Source organism: Populus alba, chromosome 10 (assembly GCF_005239225.2).
Source record: "Populus alba chromosome 10, ASM523922v2, whole genome shotgun sequence".
Taxonomy (NCBI): domain Eukaryota; kingdom Viridiplantae; phylum Streptophyta; class Magnoliopsida; order Malpighiales; family Salicaceae; genus Populus; species Populus alba.
Window position 1 is genome coordinate 11240538 of NC_133293.1, and position 23251 is coordinate 11263788.

The window sequence follows — 23251 nt, forward strand, 5'->3', positions numbered from 1 at the left end:
GCATGTGAATCCATTGTAGTTCAGGTATTTAAACCTCTAATCTTTAACCTTGTAAGTGTAACTGCATTAACTCAAAAGCTTAGAGACCATGATAGATTTTCATGACTACATTGGAAGTGAATTGTTTGAAAGTCAAAGTGAATCATTTGAAAGCCTTTTGGTGGAAGGCAATAAGATTGATGAATGGTTGTTTCAAACATTCCCATGAAGGATGGTTTCCCCCCTATTAAGAACTTTATTTCATACAATATTTTGTCTTTAATTTTTCTCATGAGATTTCTAATATATTTTTAAAACATTAAATGTTGTTTAGCAAGTGCTGGTCCAAGGGATTGTCATGTGTTAAGATGGAGGAATTCTTCATAGTAAGAGATTACTGTTAAAAAAAACACAATCCATCTTCATTAGTTGCTAGTTTAGTTTGAGTTTTGATCTGGGTGATTGTTGTTGATGGCTTTCAAATAAAATGAGATTTAATTTCTCTACATGTATTTCTCTCTCTTTAGGAGAGAAAAAGAGAGAAACTACAGGATTTTTAGGTTTTTCTGTGTCATTTTCTCCATGGAAATCTATTAGGAGGGGTGCTTTCGAAAAATCATATTGTTTAGGGTGAAAAATCTGATATTTTTATTTAGGGGCCACTTGTTTTCTCGGTAAAGTTCAGGGGGTTTCTTATAATTTGGCAGATTAAAAAGAGAAAAGGCGCTCGAGGGAGGAAAAAAAGAAAAAAATATAACAAGCGAGACCATAGCAAAACCTCCCCGAGACAAGGAGTGAGAGAGAAGAAGATAAGGCAGGCAGGCGATGGCTTCTTGCAGCAAAGCTATCTTTTCTTCAAAATTAGATATATGCTCTCCTTTCTCTTCTCGTCCTCCTCTTTCACTCCTCCCCAACTTTTCTTCTTCTTTTTCTTCAACTACTTTCTTTGCATTCGGTCAGTTAAAAGAAATAAGTCTAAGATACTCCTCTGATCTACAACCCTCCTCCTCAATCATCAACAAAGCACAGACACAGCCAAGAAGGCACATTTGCAGAGCTGCTGAATACAAATTCCCAGATCCAATTCCCGAATTCGCTGTTGCTGTAAGTTCAATACCAATCATTCTTGCTGCCTTTTCTTTTGTGTGTTGGATAATATTAAACCTGTGCTGCGCCGTGTTTTAATTTTACGTTTTGGTTCAGGAGACAGAAAAGTTTAAGACCCATCTGTCCAAAAAGCTTACCAAGAAAGATATTTACGGAGACTCGCTTGAAGAAGTTTTAGGAATCTGCACTGAGGTAGTTTACTTAATCTCTCTCCTAATCTCGCCCAGTCGCTCTACTCGGACAGAGTGAAAAGATAATGTGCAGTCTTTTTGGTAATTGTATATAAACTGTTTCATATTTGAAGTTCGTTACCCTGTTTTAGGTTTTAGTGTTTTTAATTCTCTTTGCCTTTCACCATTTCGAGCTAAGTGCTAAAAGTTTGTTACTTGTATGCTGGATAAATTTTAGTACAAGGTTAATACAACTCCTTAGAAAATCTGTTCTTTTGATTTTTTGTGGGTTCCACGTAGACAATTGATGTAGCCAGCATTGATGTTGCTGCATAGACTCAATTTAAACAACTTGCAAACACAACTGATTGTCCAGCATCTACAGCAAAGGACGCATTATTTTTTCCTTGTTTTTTTCTCGTCAAGATTTATTTTGGAGGCTGAATTTACCACTACTAATAGATGCAGCTGGCATTGATCCTAACATAGAGTGTAAAACATTTTTTTTTGGTTTTTGAATGGAGTTTAGAATTTTAAGTTTACAACTCTTAATGTGTTTGAATGTAATAAAAGTGTTCGCATATGCTTGGGCGAGCGGATGGATGTAGACTAGGGTGGCAGCACTATTGCTTCAGATTTTCTTCACATTGTTAATCTGATCTATTATAAGTTCAAGTTGCTTAGATTCTCCATTTTGTAAGTATAATATCAAAGTCTTGCTTGTATGCTGCGTGATTCTCTATTGTCCTGTCATCATACCTGGAACGTAATTTTCTCAACTGGTTTAGTTGGGAGCAGTGGAATGCCTTAGACCCTAGTAATAATAGAAAGTTTGGAACAGCAACACAATAAACTGTTCTACTTTCTATTTATAACTTTTGTAGTTTTAGTTTGCAATTACAGCTGATGTCCACAGAGATCAGCCAGGTTTCTCTGGTTACTAACATCTTAAAAAAAGGGGGGGGGATTGTGGGATAGAAAAGGAACAAGAAAACAATGAAATCAATAGGAATAACAATTGGATGATCAAATTAGAGCTCATGAGATATTAAATTTATCTATATACGCGTGTGCCAATTCATACCCTTCCACTATCAATCCACTGTGTGCTGTGATGTAATGACTTGTAAATAGGAGTTTCTTTTATCATTCACTTACACATGCACATATGTATATAAAGTGTTGCTAACGGTGTTCTCCTCTGATGATTGTTTACAGATATTCAGTACCTTCTTGCATGCAGAGTACGGTGGTCCTGGAACTCTGTTGGTCACACCTTTTATTGATATGGCTGATACTGTGAATGAGCAGGGGTTACCTGGAGGACCTGAAGCTGCACGTGTAGCTGTCAAATGGGCCCAAGCTCATGTTGACAATGACTGGAAAGAATGGACTAGTGGTGACAGTAATTAACGGAATGGTTACCAAACTCAATTCAATTGGGTTTTTTGATTGTCAACGTTGTTTGAAAGAGCTCATTGAGCAGCCTGGATCGTTATCTCTGAACCTGTTGAGGTGAAAGATGACCATGTTTTGTAGGAAGGCAGATTAGTGGGATGATTTTGTGTTGTCAATGTAGGGAATAAGCATCATGTGCATCGAGACATGGTATTAACTAACTTCGAGTGTTTTTGATAATGCAGTTATGGTTGTTTTTTTAAATAACTTTTTATGTTAAAATACATGTTAATGATTTTTTTTTTATTTTTTAAAAGTTATTTTTAATATTAGTATATTAAAATAATTTAAAAACACTAAAAATATATTAATTTAAAATTAATAAAAAAATAAAAAAAATTTAAATTTTTTCTAAAATATTTTTAAAGAACAAAAACAAACAGCTCTTTTTACGAAGCTTTGATTGTCAGTATGGTTTATATGGTGAATGACGAGGCTTAAAAATGCTGTCAAGCTAGCTAGGCCCATGGAACGAAGGGACACAAGAAACATAAAGTATCACGAGGTTTTTGGCAAAGTTAGAGAGAATGTCCCACATCGCCTAAAGAGAAACTCCAACACGGGAGGAGTTGCTATATAAATGAGTACATTCTTCCATACTAACCACGCAGCCGCGCGGTGAGCACAGAGCGAACTATTCTTTCGCCTTTTACTAAAGAATACCGTGTGCACGCCGTAAATAACGGCATACGCCAATTTTTTGAGGGGTTCTCCTCTATAGGAGCAGCCCCACAATTCTAGTTTAAAATATTATTACAATAATGCTTTCGAACGGAAGGTCCTCTGTTCTGTGAACGACCAGTAACACGTGGGCGTGAAACCCGCCTAAAAGTCAAGTAATCTTAAGCTACTCTTCACTAATGTTTCGTCCTAGCTTCTAAGCTTCTTTATCTTTTGTTGTTTTCGTATCTTTCCCTAGTATTTTCTCTTCCTAATGGATTAAAAAAATCACCACGTGCTTCACACATATAAATACCTGAAACATCATACTAATAACTAGTTTAGAAACTTTGAAATAGGCGGAAACCCAGCTCCAAGCTGGTAAAAAACTTGGCGGATTAACTGGGTTATAAACTCGTTAGCTTTTGTTTATTTTTACTAAAACAATTTTATTTTGATTTTTTTTTAAATAAATTTAATCTGGACAGGTAGCTGGCCTGGTCCGGGAGAATTCCTGAAAATCGACTTCTAAATATTATAGTGAGCTTCGTATTCCTATCATTTTTTAAAAGACCGCTTCTATGACAGTCATAACACAATATATGTAACGACTTGCTGGCTCTGGTAAATCTACATGGTGCATGTCAGATCTTGAGATCATCTAGTTAGAGCTTGTGTGTTGAAAGCTGCTTCATTTTCGGCACATTAACAATCTTTTCACAGAGACTAAGACAACCATCCTTGCTGCTGACACGAATTGTGGGTACAGAAAAACGTACGTGGATAAAGAAACATGAAAGTATATATATTGACATAATGAACAGCAGGATTTACACAAATTCCTCCAGGAACTGAATTGCCTTTGCATTGCATCTCTAAACAAGAAAAGAGAGGAACACATGACATCCCAATCTGTACAAGAGGTATAAAAACAACACGAGTTTGGAAAAGTAAAACCCTATTATGTGTGAGAGAGAGGGCAATGTACCTGGAGTATCCAATAATTTCTCCCGGGAAAGAGAATAGACACGAAACAGCTATTAGGAAAAAGCATAACATGGAAAGGATTTGTCGGTATCTTACAGGAAACTCCTTCCTTCGAGATATCGGTCTTCGTACATGTCGAAGACGACGTATATTATTTTTATCGTGAATCTGTCCATTTACAAGCACCTGAAGATGAGAAAGAAACTCATGAATCTCAGCAGAAATCAGAATTGAACACCGCTAATTATTCAAGAAGAAAGCCAGATTAATTTTGGAAGACAGGCGAGGTGATTAAAGTTGTGCCTTCCGACTAAAAACAACACGAGTTTCGAAGGTGACCCCCCTTAAAAAGACATGTCGTCAGAAATGAACTACATGTCGGTGAAGGATGGAGATAAAATGGAAGTGGTTTATAAAATGAAAGTAAAACCCTTTTCCTCTTCGGCTCTTCCTCTCCCGGGCCGGGTCAAGATAGAGTTGCCATTGCTGAGCTTTCTCAATTCCCTCTATCTGACTTGTCATCAATCATAGTAGCAAGCTCCACCATCAATCAAATAATCTACTCTACTGGTATCTTATCATCATCATCATCATCATCATCATCATCATCATCATATTATTATTATTATTATTTTGCTTTTCTTTTTGCTCTGGGTTGATAAGGAATCTATCTTAGTCAAACATCATTAATCCTCATTTCTCATCTGTGTTTGGCTCCTGATAACGTAAGAAAAAGAAAAGAAAAGGAAATATAAAACCGGTGCTTGTTATCCAGAAAAATAGAATTTCATGTTCAATTAAAAAAATAAAATGGAAAACATCCAAAATACATTCACCAACATTGTCCTTTGTATCAACAGCACATTCCTTGGATGTTTTCCGTTTTGAAAATACGCGTTTCCATCAAAGCTACTTAACTTAGGTTATTTATTTTACAAAATTGCCTTGTGGCCGAACTATTGCTATAGTAGGGATGGTGTTGGTTTTGGTTTGCAACAACCGTCTGTAGCATTGATAGAGAAGGAGGAAACCCAAAAACTGACGTGGGTTTGAATTTGAGCTTGAGCTTGTAAGATGGGTTTTTTCTTTTGGTAGCTTTGTCAAAGATGAGATGGGATTTATGCTATCTATAACTGTGGTGAAAGGTCGGTGATCTTGAACCAATGCACACCAAGCGCTTGAAGTTTTGTCTCTTTGAGGCCCCCAGTTCCAGCACTTTCTTTGTTACTTATGGATACGAGTCCAGACCCTATTGTTTTTCAGCTCTAGTACTAGTTATAGCTCAACTAGACACTTATTTGTGATTATTCCTAGCATGTCTTGCTCCTTGTTCACCGATCATTACAATAGAGCTTGTGAAAATGAAACATAAAGTCCATTTGTCTTCTGGCTTGGTCAAAATCATTTAAGTAAATGACTGACAAATTGGATATCGACGTAGAGAAATTAGAGAATCACGGAGTCAGTTATATTAGGAACCGATGGTATAAGAGAACTGGATGCCTTATTTGTATTTAAAACTTCAATCTTGTGTTTTGGGATTTTTTAGAGCAAAAATAACTCAAAAGCATTTTCGTAGAAAGTAGTTTTTATTTCTGGACAAATGAACACATTTTCTTCTTTTTCATTATTTTCCACGGGAAGTAAAAACGTGGAGATGGAGGAGAAAATTGAAACAAGAAAATGAAAAATGTTCCTTTTAACTAAACAAGCCCTAAATTTTTTGGACACGTTTTTTTCATAGTATTTGATTGAATAGTTCTAATAGAAATTAGTATTGTCTTTCAGATAATCCAGGGAAAGTGACATTGGAATGAACTGCTTATCACGCTTGTCTTCATATACTGCTTCTATATTTGGAAGAACAAGCCATTTCATTGCAACAACTGCTACCAATTCACACCAATCTTGGATTCCCTTTTGGAGAAGGAGCTGTGTACATCCTGATCTCCATTTAGAATTTCTTTCCACCAGATTTCGCGTCCAGTGCTACTCGTCTCGAAAACCGAGTTTAAAAGCTTCGGTTAAGAAAAAGAAGGATCCTCAGCCAACAACAGTTATGGACCATGAGAATGATGCTTTCTTTGTTGTGCGGAAAGGAGATGTTGTTGGTGTTTATAAGAATTTTGCTGATTGTCAGGCTCAAGTTGGATCTTCGGTAATTAATCTCCTCAATTGTCACCCTATGCATTACTTTTTCACATTTGCTTTTATTTATTTTTTTATTTATCAAGTGGCATAACTGTAATGCTCTCATATTATAAGTTCTATATATTTCATTCCATATGCTTGTATATGTTAATTTCCATTTTGAGATGTATCATAGGAGTTGCCAATGTTCTTTTATTTTCTTCCTTCCTTTTTTTTAATGGAGGTTCAAACATCACTTCTCATTAAATTTGCAACATCTGAAAGTTTATGTTAGGGTGTTGAATGACCTGGGCCTGCCAGTTCAATTTTAGTCCTGCCACGGTTTAAATTATCTGTTTCAAATTTCTGCCACGCATATGAGGTATTTCTGCCCTTTTCTCTATTCATCAATCTCTCAGAAATATCCATCATCCTGGTTTGGAATACAACTCCTCACACCATCTTATATTTACTATTTTTTTTCCAGGTACTCATTTCTTAATGAGTGGCATATAGAGTCATGATACGTATGGCTGAAAAGTGACACTTTAAAAAACTTGCATTGTTTTTCAGGAGGCTTTGACGCCTCATCTCATGCCATTTACTCCTCATTTGACACGCATGTTAAAGGAATTATAATATAGTAATCTTGTTCATATAGTTATTTCTGTCAACCATCTATTGGCTCTCCTTCTTCTTCTTATTTACTTCTCTTCCTGGATTTATGTTTAATAGTAACTTTAGAAATAGATGCTGAGGCAGTTAATAAACAATATAGATGTTATCTTGGAAGAGGAACTAAAGATATTTGGCCCGTTTTCTGTTGCTAGATATGTGACCCTCCTGTCAGTGTCTACAAAGGGTACTCGCTATCCAAGGACTCTGAGGCCTATCTTGTTTCCCATGGGCTTCAGAATGCATTATATACTGTCAGAGCTGCAGATCTGAAAGAGGACCTTTTTGGTGTGCTCATGCCTTGCCCTTTACAGGTGAGTTGACCTCAATCATCACCTCATATGTACAATTGAAATTGAAGCAACTTTACTTATTAATTACTTAGAAAGATTAAAGACAGAAAAAATAACAGCATATATTCTATCTCCTAAGTAAATTAAAGATATACAACAGAACATGGTGTATCTTTAAAGATAGCAAAAATAAAAAAAATAATGATAATAATAAAAACCATTGTAGAAAAGAATAGCTCTATTAAAAGATATATGCATGTGGTTCATGAATCTTTATTGCCAATAGGAAACAAAACTATCATAAATATTCAAAGAAACCTGAGCATATCTTAAATGCACTACAAAGACTAACTATAATTGCAACTCATAAGGTTGGTATCAAAATTATTGCACTAAGGATGCGTATCACAATATCAGATTTTAGAACCCAATTCTTCTATCATGCTAATAGGATTCACATGTTGCATGTTGTTATATCATTACATAGGGAAACCATTATGAGCCCTCTCTTGGTATCAGTTCCATTTAAACATTTGACTTTAGTTGCAAGATAGCAGCATCCTATTCAGAATAGAAACGCATTCTGCTTTAAATTGCAGTTTCGATATAGACCTTTAGAACTACAGTTTCTTGGCACACTTCTCCTTACACATTTTCAGGAAGAAAGCAGATTTTGTTGTTTAAGCTTAGCTTATAATCTTTATAAATAGTTTGAAGAAGTTGTTAGCTTTGAGAATCTCTGTGAATCTTTGGCATAATGGTAATAATGTTTTTATATCTCCAACCTATAACATGCTTTGACCTTATAAACTGAGCAACATCTAAATTTCAATGTACAAGTCACTCTGTTCAAATTGATGAACAGTTTGTTGCAGAAATTTAAAAAGATATGATGCAGTTATCAGGGTGCTACGCATGGCCAAAACATATTTACGATGATCAAATGAGGTCCTTGTGGAAAAATCTAATAATGCCATTTTTATAGGCATGTGTCAGAAAGCATTTCATATTTTCAACAAGCTGTGGTGCTCGAAGAAGTTGAGAGATTTTTTCCTGTACAATTCAAATTTCAACTAAAAATACTTGTTTGCAGCAACCTGCTTCTTCCGATGCTGAAACATGCAAAAATGATACAAAAAAGAGATCACGGGAAGTCCTGGGATCAGAAATCACAGTAAGTTTGATGCCTTCTAGTCTACTTGGTTGGAGGGTGTGTCTCTGTTAATCTTTGTTTATGAGATTCCTCTGCTTGTTAGAGGCCTTTTTTTTTTTTTTTTTTAATAAAGGAATATCCATTGTTTACAGGACACAGCTGGATCAACATCTATGATGAGTAAGCATGCCAATTTGGATAATCAAGCTGAGTGTCCAGCACAGAATTCCAATAGTGTACGTGGATGTAAAATTATGGATGCAACATTGTGTATGTGTTCTTTGGCCAGATTGTTTTCCATAATCTGATAATAGAAGATCATGTTCTTTGGTTGCTTGTAATTATGTCTTCCCAGGATAAGCTAGTAAATGCTTCAAAATATTTGTTTTTATGAATTCATCAAACAAAGAAAACCCTGATCTTTTACTCACAGAGATCCTGTCTTCTTGAGTTTGATGGTGCTTCAAAAGGAAATCCTGGACAAGCAGGGGCAGGAGCTGTCCTACGAACTGATGATGGAAGCTTGGTATGCATTTTTAGTTTATGTCACCATGAATTATCTTTAGCTGTATTTATGTCTTTCTAAACCTTCAATTTGTGTAGATCTGCAGATTACGGGAAGGACTGGGCATAGCAACCAATAATATGGCTGAATATCGAGCCATCTTATTGGGAATGAAGTATGCTCTTCAAAAAGGTTATACAAAAATTCAAGTAAAAGGCGACTCCAAGCTTGTCTGTATGCAGGTTGGTTTGCTGTTGATTACCTGTTTACTATTAATGCCCCTCATCCGGCTTGCCTGTTAGCATGCCATTTCTGTATCAAAATAAGTTTATTAATTTGATTTTCCATCTGATTATTTGCTTTCACTTTTCACTTGTTTCCTGATATGGCTCGTATTTATCAGCTAAAAGTGCTTTTTTGTGGCAATTCTGGGATCAATTTGTCTACTGCTTCACCAAAGTCAACTCCAGTTTTAGGAGTTGGATTTGGTGATTACATACTGATTAAAAAAACAAAAGAAAAAGTATGAGCATCAGAGGTTGAACACAATTGAACTATCCCAGATGTTATATTTTTTCTGTCACCGCAACCTTTTTTCTTCCCAACTTTGAATATGTAGGGTGGGGACAAACTTTTCTCTGTTGTGTAGAGTTACAAATGAACTGAGATGTTCATGAACAACTTGGGCTTAACTGTAGATTATTCTTGAACACATGAACCGAAACTGAGGCCTCATTATTAGACTCATTCAATAAACAAGAAGACCAGAGTATCCTCAAGAGTGGATATGTTGGTGACGCGATAGAAGAAGAGTTCTTTTCAAGATATTTGTAATTTTATTAATTCTTGATGATTGGTGGTTCTTTCTGCTCATGATGAACTTGTTCTTTTGCAATATCCACCATGATATCACTGTTTTGATTATGTTGCTGAGCCACATGCTTTTCAAGCATGCTGTTTTGATTATTTTGATGAGCCATAAGCTTATCATTGTTTTCATCTGAACTATAAGGTTATACAGCCCGCTTTCGAGATTTTGCACTCTCTTCCAACTTGCTATCCTCTATGGCCATTTAAACTTTTTTATTCTTTTTTTTAACACATCTCTGCCACTCTGGTTTTTCTTTTCACTTCTGCTCAGAACAAACTTTGAGTCTTCTCTTGTATTTTGTTCTTTTGGATTCAGGAAACACCCTTTTTGGAGTCTAGGTATTTCCATTCCCTCTTCCATCTCCTTCTTCAATTTCTTGCCCTGTCCTACATGAATTGGCAGCAATCTTGATAACAAAACTGAAATAAAATCTCTACTGCGATGCTATTGTTGTTTGTCTGTTAGAATCCTCTGCCTGTTTTTTTTACAGCTCCATTATTTTGTTTATAAATCTTGCAATCCTTTCTAGATGCTTTTTTATTTTTTGGAATAATGTAACATCATTTTTAATGACAATGCTGATTTGTTACTAAATGAGAAAAGCTTGAGGTCAACTAGAGTTGTGCTAATGTGACTTGAGAACATGAGCTGAATGGTAGCATGAGCGTGGTGTAATTGTTAATGTGCTAAGCTTGACTGAGCTTTGATGCTGTGTTTTCAATCAAACCAAGCTCAAATTTTTTAAAGCTTGTTTTCACTTGGCTTAGCTTGACTTTGCTCATTCATAGGCTTAGGTGGTGGTTTCTTTAAATTAAAAAAAAAAAGAAGAGGCTAATCATTTCCGTTCTTTCACTTTCATGTCTTAAGTTTTGGTTCTTGTATGTTAGTGGTCATATATATGTTTTATTCTACCTCAGTTTGAAATTGAGAGTTTCACTTGAATCAGATCAACCCAAACTCAATTTCCAAAGCTTATTTTGGTTTGGCTTAGCTCGACTTGGCTCATTCATAGCCTTGAATGGTGGTTTCTTTAAACTTTAAAAAGCAGGCTAAGCATTTCTGTTCTTTTGCTTTCACATCCTAAGTTTTGGTTCTTATATGTTAGTGGTCGTATATACATCTCATTCTACCCCAATTTGACATTGAGAATTTTACTTGGTGCAGATTCAGGGTTCATGGAAGGCCAAACATGTGAACATCACCAACTTGTGCACAGAAGCTAAAAAGCTGAAGAATAGTTTTCTTTCTTTTCACATCAGTCATGTTCTACGGGTTAGTGCAGTTCATTATGCCTGTTGTTCTGCAGCTGATATTAGTGTTTTGTGGGTCATGTAGTGTGTTTTTCAAATGCTGTCTCACATTCTATTATCATGTCTATCTAGAAGGACGTATGCTATACCATGCTGGCTCCTCCAGAATGAACAACAGACCTTTTGGATCCCAGATTCTCATTTATAGTGCTGCTTTAAGCAGGGATTTATAATCATTCAAGTTGGTCATATTTCCAGTTGTTTGTGCAATAGTGCCCTCATATACTGTGAATAACTGCTCCATTTTGAAAAATATATTATAATTGGTGTTATAATGTGTATTTATATGGTCCCTTTGTTGACATTATTTTCCATCCACCCTCTTTATGAAGACATGGTCACTTTGTTGACATTATTTTCCATCACCCACTTTCGGAAGGAGAAGTTCTTAAACACTTGTAGACTTATACTGGAAGGGGCGGGCACTGTTCTCCAGAGATCATGCCAAATTTTTTGAACTGTGATGCTTTTATGCCTAAAGCTGAAGACTCCTCTCAACCCTGGAAAACTAGATGAAGGCACAATCATGTTTGCTCACCTAGAATTAGTGTGCTAGTTGTTCAGGCTACTAGTGTTGCAAATGACATTGCACTGGTTCGTGGTGTGCCTTGGCTAGGAATGCAATTTGGTATAGTGCCACTGAGATCCAAACAAGTTGATTTTCTTTTGTTTGTTTTATCGGCATGTAAGGGTGGTATCTGTTTTAAGATATCTTGTCTGTTTTATCCAAACAAGTTGTTTGGTTTACAACTTGGTTGGATAGATTGACCAGAAATCAATAATTTTAGAGTACCTGATCAACAATCTTAACCCAACCAAGAATTGAGGTTTTAAGATTTTCAGTATTTCCTTGCTTCTGCTTAAAGGCCTGAATTTGAAAAGCAAAATGAGCCACAGCTGTGAATTTGGTAGTAATGAAACCATGCTCTACAAGTTATCAGTAAGCCACCATAGATCAATGTGTAAGATTTTGCTGCTGATGCTTCTTTAGCCTTGTTGGTTAATTTGCTGACCATGTTCATCTACACGTTTCATAGGAATTTAATTCTGAGGCTGATGCTCAGGCGAACCTGGCCGTCCATCTAGCTGGTAAGATTTCATGTTTCCTTCCGTATAGCCTAGGCCTAGCAACAATATGGTTTAGTTAATTAGTTTTTTAAATTAACAGGCTCTCTTTCTGTTGCAGACGGTGAAGTTCAAGAGGAGTTTGAGTAGTATACGTCTAATGATGGTAGCCGACTACATACATTTCATTTTAAATAGACATCAAGCACAGTACATTCTTGTTTATCCATTGTTCTTCAGGCTAAAAGTTTTCTTTGGAAGTCTTGGTTGGAAGAGCGAAGCGGGACTGTCAGTTGCAGGTGCAGTTGCAAGGATTGGAGTTCATTGCCAAAGTTTTTTGGTGCAAAATTAGCACATTCGCAGTCACAGTGATTAGCATGGGCATGATTTTGGCCCCATGCTTACCTGTGTTCATTGTTAAAGATCCATAATGTCACATCTAGTCTTTGTTCTAAACAACTCACATTTGTTTTGGATGGTACAATTCTCCATGGACCACACGATCATATGACTTTTTATGGGAGAGTATAACTTCCGAACATTTTGCATGGATAGTAGTGACTAGAGAAAATCTCGAAGTGTTTGTCAAACCTTTCACATAGAACTATGTTCAGGCGTTACGTGCAGTCCACAGTTTGTTCGTCAAGTCTCGCGGTCGACATTTTTCCTATTTGTTATCATCATGGATTGCAGTGATCGGAAATACAAGCTATTTTGTTTAAGAACATGTTACCGGAGCTTAAATAATTACAAGTTTGTCATCAACTACACGAATTGAGTGTTTTTTAATACTGATAATGCCCTTGAAGTTGCTTTCTTTTAAAAACCAACACACAGTATGTGGACGATCTCTCTAAGATCTAATGCCCTGTTTTTTTTTTTTTTTTCAATTGTTTCTTAGATTGTCAAAGTATCCTGCGAACCTAGCAAAGTTCAATTGTCCAAATAGAATAAAAACTCTTCACTAGCTAGCTCGTTCTCTGTAGTGATGAATAATTTTTTCCATTACAAGTCCTATTTGAGAAACAGTTCCTAGTAATTTTGATCTCCAATTTTCACACAAAAAACTTGAAAATTCACTATGCTGTATATAATTATAATAGCACACAGCCTAGATGGCTATTGTTATGTCAATGGAGAAAATGGATCATGGAAGTAAAATATCTCTGCTCCTACAGACAAGCCAGCAATATGTCACTTTTATGACCTTTGTTCCCAATAAACAGCCAGATAAAGAACGACAGCCATGTTAGGAATGTCGCGAAGAGTAGACAAATGGCATGTTTCAGAATCAATTGACACATTAATCTCAGATTAACAGAATTCTCAAAGGAACTGATATCTTAAACTTGGGGAACTCTCCTGAGAATTGCTACGAAGTTTAAAGAAGAAGAAAAAACAAAAACATGAGACAATGAAGAGTTGCCTATTCATCACTTAAAAAGGAAACTCACACAAATGAAAAATCCAGATTTAATTTCCGTTGCATATGAACAAAAATTCACACTTCAAAATAAAAGAAAAAAAAATACTAATAGATATTGGGTTATCACAGAACGAAAAAAAAATCAACAATAAAAATAAGTCTGGGATTTTGTTCATAATTCAAATTTCAACTAAAAATACTTGTTTGCAGCAACCTGCTTCTTCTGATGCTGAAACATGCAAAAATGATACAAAAAAGAGATCACGGGAAGTCCTGGGATCAGAAATCACAGTAAGTTTGATGCCTGCTAGTCTACTTGGTTGGAGGGTGTGTCTCTGTTAATCTTTGTTTATGAGATTCCTCTGGTTGTTAGAGGCCTTTTTTTTTTTTAATAAAGGAATATCCATTGTTTACAGGACACAGCTGGATCAACATCTATGATGTGTAAGCATGCCAATTTGGATAATCAAGCTGAGTGTCAAGCACAGAATTCCAATAGTGTACGTGGATGTAAAATTATGGATGCAACATTGTGTATGTGTTCTTTGGCCAGATTGTTTTCCATAATCTGATAATAGAAGATCATGTCCATTGGTTGCTTGTAGTTATGTCTTCCCAGGATAAGCTAGTAAATGCTTCAAAATATTTGTTTTTATGAATTCATCAAACAAAGAAAACCCTGATCTTTTACTCACAGAGATCCTGTCTTCTTGAGTTTGATGGTGCTTCAAAAGGAAATCCTGGACAAGCAGGGGCAGGAGCTGTCCTACGAACTGATGATGGAAGCTTGGTATGCATTTTTAGTTTATGTCACCATGAATTATCTTTAGCGGTATTTATGTCTTTCTAAACCTTCAATTTGTGTAGATCTGCAGATTACGGGAAGGACTGGGCATAGCAACCAATAATATGGCTGAATATCGAGCCATCTTATTGGGAATGAAGTATGCTCTTCAAAAAGGTTATACAAAAATTCAAGTAAAAGGCGACTCCAAGCTTGTCTGTATGCAGGTTGGTTTGCTGTTGATTACCTGTTTACTATTAATGCCCCTCATCCAGCTTGCCTGTTAGCATGCCATTTCTGTATCAAAATAAGTTTATTAATTTGATTTTCCATCTGGTTATTTGCTTTCACTTTTCACTTGTTTCCTGATATGGCTCGTATTTATCAGCTAAAAGTGCTTTTTTGTGGCAATTCTGGGACCAATTTGTCTACTACTTCACCAAAGTCAACTCCAGTTTTAGGAGTTGGATTTGGTGATTACATACTGATTAAAAAAACAAAAGAAAAAGTATGAGCATCAGAGGTTGAACACAATTGAACTATCCCAGATGTTTATATTTTTTCTGTCACCGCAACCTTTTTTCTTCCCAACTTTGAATATGTAGGGTGGGGACAAGCTTTTCTCTGTTGTGTAGAGTTACAAATGAACTGAGATGTTCATGAACAACTTGGGCTTAACTGTAGATTATTCTTGAACACATGAACCGAAACTGAGGCCTCATTATTAGACTCATTCAATAAACAAGAAGACCAGAGTATCCTCAAGAGTGGATATGTTGGTGACGCGATAGAAGAAGAGTTCTTTTCAAGATATTTGTAATTTTATTAATTCTTGATGATTGGTGGTTCTTTCTGCTCATGATGAACTTGTTCTTTTGCAATATCCACCATGATATCACTGTTTTGATTATGTTGCTGAGCCACATGCTTTTCAAGCATGCTGTTTTGATGAGCCATAAACTTATCATTGTTTTCATCTGAACTATAAGGTTATACAGCCCGCTTTCGAGATTTTGCACTCTCTTCCAACTTGCTATCCTCTATGGCCATTTTTAACTTTTTTATTCTTTTTTTTAACACCTCTCTGCCACTCTGGTTTTTCTTTTCACTTCTGCTCAGAACAAACTTTGAGTCTCCTCTTGTATTTTGTTCTTTTGGATTCAGGAAACACCCTTTTTGGAGTCTAGGTATTTCCATTCCCTCTTCCATCTCCTTCTTCAATTTCTTGCCCTGTCCTACATGAATTGGGAGCAATATTGATAACAAAACTGAAATAAAATCTCTACTGCGATGCTATTGTTGTTTGTCTGTTAGAATCCTCTGCCAGTTTTTTTTAAAGCTCCATTATTTTGTTTATAAATCTTGCAATCCTTTCTAGATGCTTTTTTATTTTTTGGAATAATGTAACATCATTTTGAATGACAATGCTGATTTGTTACTAAATGAGAAAAGCTTGAGGTCAACTAGAGTTGTGCTAATGTGACTTGAGAACATGAGCTGAATGGTAGCATGAGCGTGGTGTAATTGTTAATGTGCTAAGCTTTACTGAGCTTTGATGCTGTGTTTTCAATCAAACCAAGCTCAAATTTTTTAAAGCTTGTTTTCGCTTGGCTTAGCTTGACTTTGCTCATTCATAGGCTTAGGTGGTGGTTTCTTTAAATTAAAAAAAAAAAAAAAAGAGGCTAATCATTTCCGTCCTTTTGCTTTCATGTCTTAAGTTTTGGTTCTTGTATGTTAGTGGTCATATATATGTTTTATTCTACCTCAGTTTGAAATTGAGAGTTTCACTTGAATCAGATCAACCCAAACTCAATTTTCAAAGCTTATTTTGGTTTGGCTTAGCTCGACTTGGCTCATTCATAGCCTTGAATGGTGGTTTCTTTAAACTTTAAAAAGCAGGCTAAGCATTTCTGTTCTTTTGCTTTCACATCCTAAGTTTTGGTTCTTATATGTTAGTGGTCATATATACTTCTCATTCTACCTCAATTTGACGTTGAGAATTTTACTTGGTGCAGATTCAGGGTTCATGGAAGGCCAAACATGTGAACATCACCAACTTGTGCACAGAAGCTAAAAAGCTGAAGAATAGTTTTCTTTCTTTTCACATCAGTCATGTTCTACGGGTTAGTGCAGTTCATTATGCCTGTTGTTCTGCAGCTGATATTAGTATTTTGTGGGTCATGTAGTGTGTTTTTCAAATGCTGTCTCACATTCTATTATCATGTCTATCTAGAAGGACGTATGCTATACCATGCTGGCTCCTCCAGAATGAACAACAGGCCTTTTGGATCCCAGATTCTCATTTATAGTGCTGCTTTAAGCAGGGATTTATAATCATTCAAGTTGTTCATATTTCCAGTTGTTTGTGCAATAGTGGCCTCATATACTGTGAATAACTGCTGCTCCATTTTGAAAAATATATTATAATTGGTGTTATAATGTATATTTATACGGTCCCTTTGTTGACATTATTTTCCATCCACCCTCTTTATGAAGACATGGTCACTTTGTTGACATTATTTTCCATCACCCGCTTTCGGAAGGAGAAGTTCTTAAACACTTGTAGACTTATACTGGAAGGGACGGGCACTGTTCTCCAGAGATCATGCCAAATTTTTTGAACTGTGATGCTTTTATGCCTAAAGCTGAAGACTCCCCTCAACCCTGGAAAACTAGATGAAGGCACAATCATGTTTGCTCACCTAGAATTAGTGTGCTAGTTGTTCAGGCTACTAGTGTTGCAAATGACATTGCACTGGTTCGTGGTGTGCCTTGGCTAGGAATGTAATTTGGTATAGTGCCACTGAGATCCAAACAAGTTGATTTTCTTTTGTTTGTTTTATCGGCATGTAAGGGTGGTATCTGTTTTAAGATGTCTTGTCTGTTTTATCCAAACAAGTTGTTTGGTTTACAACTTGGTTGGATAGATTGACCAGAAATCAATAATTTTAGAGTACCTGATCAACAATCTTAACCCAACCAAGAATTGAGGTTTTAAGATTTTCAGTATTTCCTTGCTTCTGCTTAAAGGCCTGAATTTGAAAAGCAAAATGAGCCACTGCTGTGAATTTGGTAGTAATGAAACCATGCTCTACAAGTTATCAGTAAGCCACCATAGATCAATGTGTAAGATTTTGCTGCTGATGCTTCTTTAGCCTTGTTGGTTAATTTGCTGACCATGTTCATCTACACGTTTCATAGGAATTTAATTCTGAGGCTGATGCTCAAGCGAACCTGGCCGTCCATCTAGCTGGTAAGATTTCATGTTTCCTTCCGTATAGCCTAGGCCTAGCAACAATATGGTTTAGTTAATTAGTTTGTTAAATTAACAGGCTCTCTTTCTGTTGCAGACGGTGAAGTTCAAGAGGAGTTTGAGTAGTATCCGTCTAATGATGGTAGCCGACTACATACATTTCATTTTAAATAGACATCAAGTACAGTACATTCTTGTTTATCCATTGTTCTTCAGGCTAAAAGATTTCTTTGGAAGAGCGAAGCGCGACTCTCAGTTGCAGGTGCAGTTGCAAGGATTGGAGTTCATTGCCAAAGTTTTTTGGTGCAAAATTAGCACATTCGCAGTCACAGTGATTAGCATGGGCATGATTTTGGCCCCATGCTTACCTGTGTTCATTGTTAAAGATCCATTATGTCACATCTAGTCTTTGTTCTAAACAACTCACATTTGTTTTGGATGGTACAGTTCTCCATGGACCAAACGATCATATGACTTTTTATGGGAGAGTATAACTTCCGAACATTTTGCATGGATAGTAGTGACTAGAGAAAATCTCGAAGTGTTTGTCAAACCTTTCACATAGAACTATGTTCAGGCGTTACGTGCAGTCCACAGTTTGTTCGTCAAGTCTCGCGGTCGACATTTTTCCTATTTGTTATCATCATGGATTGCAGTGATCGGAAATACAAGCTATTTTGTTTAAGAACATGTTACCGGAGCTTAAATAATTACAAGTTTGTCATCAACTACACGAATTGAGTGTTTTTTAATACTGATAATGCCCTTGAAGTTGCTTTCTTTTAAAAACCAACACACAGTATGTGGACGATCTCTCTAAGATCTAATGCCCTGTTTTTTTTTTTTTTTCAATTGTTTCTTAGATTGTCAAAGTATCCTGCGAACCTAGCAAAGTTCAATTTTCCAAATAGAATAAAAACTCTTCACTAGCTAGCTCGTTCTCTTTAGTGATGAATAATTTTTTCCATTACAAGTCCTATTTGAGAAACAGTTCCTAGTAATTTTGATCTCCAATTTTCACACAAAAAACTCGAAAATTCACTATGCTGTATATAATTATAATAGCAAACAGCCTAGATGGCTATTGTTATGTCAATGGAGAAAATGGATCATGGAAGTAAAATATTTCTGCTCCTACAGACAAGCCAGCAATATGTCACTTTTATGACCTTTGTTCCCAATAAACAGCCAGATAAAGAACGGCAGCCATGTTAGGAATGTCGCGAAGAGTAGACAAATGGCATGTTTCAGAATCAATTGACACATTAATCTCAGATTAACAGAATTCTCAAAGGAACTGATATCTTAAACTTGGGGAACTCTCCTAGAGAATTGCTACGAAGTTTAAAGAAGAAGAAAAAACAAAAACATGAGACAATGAAGAGTTGCCTATTCATCACTTAAAAAGGAAACTCACACAAATGAAAAATCCAGATTTAATTTCCGTTGCATATGAATAAAAATTCACACTTCAAAATAAAAGAAAAAAAAATACTAATAGATATTGGGTTATCACAGAACGGAAAAAAAAAATCAACAATAAAAATAAGTCTGGGATTTTGTTCATAATTCCAAAAACATTACCTTATTCAAAATATTTTAAGAGTTATTACTACTTTCAGTTGAAAAAATGTCGGAATGTTAGGAGCGAGAAAACAAGGAGGATTGGAAGACGATGAATATTCTCTTCACCTCCCTCTTCTTCTGAGATAATTGCTTCGCAATCCTATCCGATCATGTGCATAATCTGCAAGTCTAAGGATGATAATTTATATTACGTAACAAACATAAAATAAATTTAACCATACATCTCACCTTGGTGTCGTGGTGTAGTTGGTTATCACGTCAGTCTAACACACTGAAGGTCTCCGGTTCGAACCCGGGCGACGCCATTGTTTCTTTTTCACTGGACTGATCTAGGCTTGGAATTTTACGAGAAACAAGCTTCTATATATAGCAAGTTTTCACAGCCCAATTCAGCGGCCGAAACCTAATTTATTTTCTCTCTCTCTTTTTTTCCGGGAAAAGTTTTATTAATTTATAAGATTTGACGTTGGATTGGTTTTTGTTCCGGTTCCTTAAACAAATCCAGCATCTAATGAGATTGATCAGGAACTAGGTTCATCATTAACCCTTCATTGATTCAAATACTAAAGGAAGAGAACGTATATGGAGCAAAGGTTATGAACCGATATTGCAACTCTTTTTTTTTTTTTTTTTTTTTTATTAATATGGGTGTTCGGACTAGCTTGCATTTACATCGACTAATTCTACAAGTCCTCAAATTAACAATTATATAAGTCTCTAGTGATTTTGAGGTTTATGAGACTCAAACTAATAGCTTTTAGAAAATAAATTTAGAGTCTAACCAGTTAAGTTACCGCTCTTAAAATTTTGATATTGCAACTTATGTATATGTGTGATCGAAATTACAGCATTAAATGTTTTTTTTTTATGCTAAGATAACAAATTATTTTTGTTTATGTAGCTTTATTAATTTAATTAAAAACACGATGAAACCGCGAAGCTGGTGGCAAGCTTAGAATTGGCATCTTGGGCCATACTATAAATTATGCATCACAAACCTCGTCGTAAATACTCTGGGCCTCGGATGCAGGCTTCATTCGGACACCGTTTTTATTTTTCTGAGAACATGTCCCCAGCCTTGCTATAAAGCTCGGACAACAAGCCGGAAGTCTTGTTACTTTCTTCCACGTTCATTTAAAAATGGAATGCAGGGATATTTTTCTTTTTTTTCTCAATGAACGATGAGGGGAATATACTGTAATGAAACGTTAAAAGGAAGTGAAAAGTATAATTAAGAAATAAATATGGGAGAAAAATAATAGGAAAATTAGGAATAGACGTGGCAGTGATCCCAGGCTGTGCATAGCCCACTTCTGATGTTTCCATAACATTAATTAAAAACTGGACGGAGCTTTGGGGACAATTCTTCCATGGATGTTGGCGTTCGGCAAGTAGAGCTTTCCACAAGGACCAGGAATCTTTTCAGCTGACTGGCAGGAAACAGTCTCCAAACATCTCATCTACTGTATTGTATAGAACGATTGTTAGGTGAGCCCATGCGTTGGTTGGTAGGTAATTGACATTAACAACTCTGCTAGCTTGTCAATAAAACTTCATCGGATTGTTCTCATATTTCGGCCCTCTACTCTCAGATTTTCTTATTGTGGACTCTCTGGTTTTTTTTTAATGTTTTTCTTGGGTGATTAAAGCACTTCATTTGGTTTATCACATATCAAATCACTAGTTACCTACCCACTGCAAATTAATTATACTCATGTTAACAGATAACAGCCCAGCTGATAATCTTGTTATGGGTTTTGGCTTACACCAGGAGAACTTCATTATCATCAAACCAAATTCAGCCACAAAACACAGACCCAGATCATTTCTCCTCCTACTTAAATGTAATCCAGCCGATTCAACTCGCAAACAAACTTTAACTCACAAGGCATATAATTTAGATTAAAAGGAATTTCAAAGTAAAATCACAGAGAGACAAAATTGACGAATAACTGCAATCTTTTCTTTTAAGAAAAGAAAAAACTCTTTTATGACATGAATTGACGAGCAGAGCGGGGATTGGGTGGAAAGTAATTCGTGAGTGAAGGTGGCGGCGCTCCAATTTTGGAATGGCTGTAAATTTAGCAGAAATAATGGGAGGGAGGGAGGGAGGGAGGAATTTGGTTTTGATTTTGAGTTAAGATGTGAAGAGTGGGAAACAATTTTAAGTTTGGCCGGTGGGATTGTGCTTAGAGAGAGACTGAGATGAAGGGGCGTGATTTGCTGGAATAGGGAGAAGACGGTGGTGGTGGTGAAAAATTTTACTTACAATTTAAAAATCTGTATACGAATTTTCTGTCTTTTTATTTATTTATGTATTTTTATTCCATGAATTTGATTTTTTAAGTCAGGTCACTTTTCAGCTGATGTGTTAGGTTACGTGTCATTTTCATCTGACGTGTCAGTCCACGTTTTACCAAAAAAATCTTGAAAGATATATTTAACAGGAAAAAATGTAGTTTGTTATTCAGTTCAACTGTATTTTAAATATAATAGCTAATTACAGGCAATTCTACCATTGGTCATTACATTTTTTTTCATTGTTAATTTAGTTATTGAGGAGTAGATTTTTTAATCTCGATATACTGATAAAAGAAAACTATATTTAAAAAATAATCGATGAGATTCTTACATATTTATTAGTGATTGTTGGGTGAGTGAATTAGATTTAACCTTAGAAAATAGTTTGTTAGAAGAAATCAAGGAAATGTTTCTAACATTTTTAAGACAATATATATATATATATAATGAAATTAAATTAATTGTGTTTTTTTAATATTATTTGATAGAATGTGTAAAAAAATGACACATGCATTGAAATTTGTACCCATCTCAATTTGTTAGCGGTAACATAAACCCCTCACTACTGGGCAAATTCCATCAATTTAATGGATATTCTACTGGCAATATTGAAAAAGAACTTTAATAGGATGCTGTAATATTTTGAATTGAATTTAATTCAGATGTTTTAGTAAAATTTAATGATTAGAATTGTTTTTAAATGTTAAAAACTGAATTTTAAATGAAATTCAATCTTTAAAAATTCTAAAAAATAAATCAGAAATCAACCCCTTTAATTTATATTTTTAAAATAAAAAAAATTAATATTAAAATTATTTTTTCCAAAATAACCATAAAGTCCTTTTTTTTAAAAGACCTATAAAGAAATAAAATGAAATTAATAAGGGTAATATAAAAAACAAAATGTTATGAACTTGAGTCAATGATTCATCAAAAAAGTCCTTTTGTTACCACTTTGATCATTAAGCACATGTAATTTAAATCTGAGTCAATGAAAATACAATTTACCAAAATTGAAAAAAGACTATTCAATTACGAGGGTAAGGGTGGGTCAAGATATTGATAATAACAAAATGAAAGTTGATGGTAATTACTCAAGTACCTAGTCGAAAAATATATTATATAATTAAATGAGATAATATTTTAATTTTGAGAAATTATATTTAATTGATTGAATTTAAAAATACATATTTTTATTTACTCAAAGAAGGGCTATTTTAACGAATAGATAAAAGTAAAACAAACAATTCTAATACACCATTTGAAAACACCACGTTCCATAAAAATTTATATTTTTTTATTAAAATTTAATGTTTTGAATTGTTTTGATGTATTAATTTTAAAAATAATTTTTAAAAAATAAAAAAATATTATTTTAATATAAAAAATATTCTTAAAAATAACTATAACTATATTTTTAAATTTTATCTAGCCGAATGGATTGTCCGTTCTCGACGTAGATATCACAACCCAACCCTAGATTGAAAGTGTTTAATTGGTTGAATTTTCTCTCTGAGAATTTTAGGTATGAAGGAGG

The 23251-nt window shown here is 35.1% G+C and overlaps 2 protein-coding genes and 2 non-coding genes across 4 annotated transcripts; all 4 read left to right on the top strand.

The window, feature by feature from the left end:
* Positions 1-440: 440 nt before the first annotated feature.
* On the top strand, positions 441-2950 carry LOC118046543 (protein PLASTID REDOX INSENSITIVE 2, chloroplastic). Its single transcript, XM_035055490.2, has 3 exons — positions 441-1083; positions 1183-1278; positions 2475-2950. The coding sequence occupies exons 1-3, from the start codon at positions 805-807 to the stop codon at positions 2667-2669; spliced, it is 570 nt and encodes a 189-aa protein (XP_034911381.1). The 5' UTR covers positions 441-804; the 3' UTR covers positions 2670-2950.
* A 373-nt stretch (positions 2951-3323) lies between these two features.
* On the top strand, positions 3324-3440 carry LOC118046626 (U5 spliceosomal RNA). The gene has a single exon (XR_004687209.1). It is a non-coding gene; the product is annotated as a U5 spliceosomal RNA (small nuclear RNA).
* A 1298-nt stretch (positions 3441-4738) lies between these two features.
* LOC118046541 (uncharacterized) lies at positions 4739-18554 on the top strand. Its single transcript, XM_073411916.1, has 18 exons — positions 4739-4931; positions 6150-6519; positions 7322-7480; positions 8553-8633; positions 8765-8848; positions 9046-9138; positions 9216-9359; positions 11153-11260; positions 12336-12387; positions 12485-12509; positions 12604-12703; positions 14000-14080; positions 14206-14289; positions 14487-14579; positions 14657-14800; positions 16589-16696; positions 17775-17826; positions 17924-18554. The coding sequence occupies exons 2-18, from the start codon at positions 6175-6177 to the stop codon at positions 17950-17952; spliced, it is 1782 nt and encodes a 593-aa protein (XP_073268017.1). The 5' UTR covers positions 4739-4931; positions 6150-6174; the 3' UTR covers positions 17953-18554.
* Positions 18555-19644: 1090 nt separating this feature from the next.
* Positions 19645-19718, top strand: TRNAV-AAC (transfer RNA valine (anticodon AAC)). Its single transcript has one exon. It is a non-coding gene; the product is annotated as a tRNA-Val (tRNA).
* The last annotated feature ends 3533 nt before the right edge of the window (positions 19719-23251 follow it).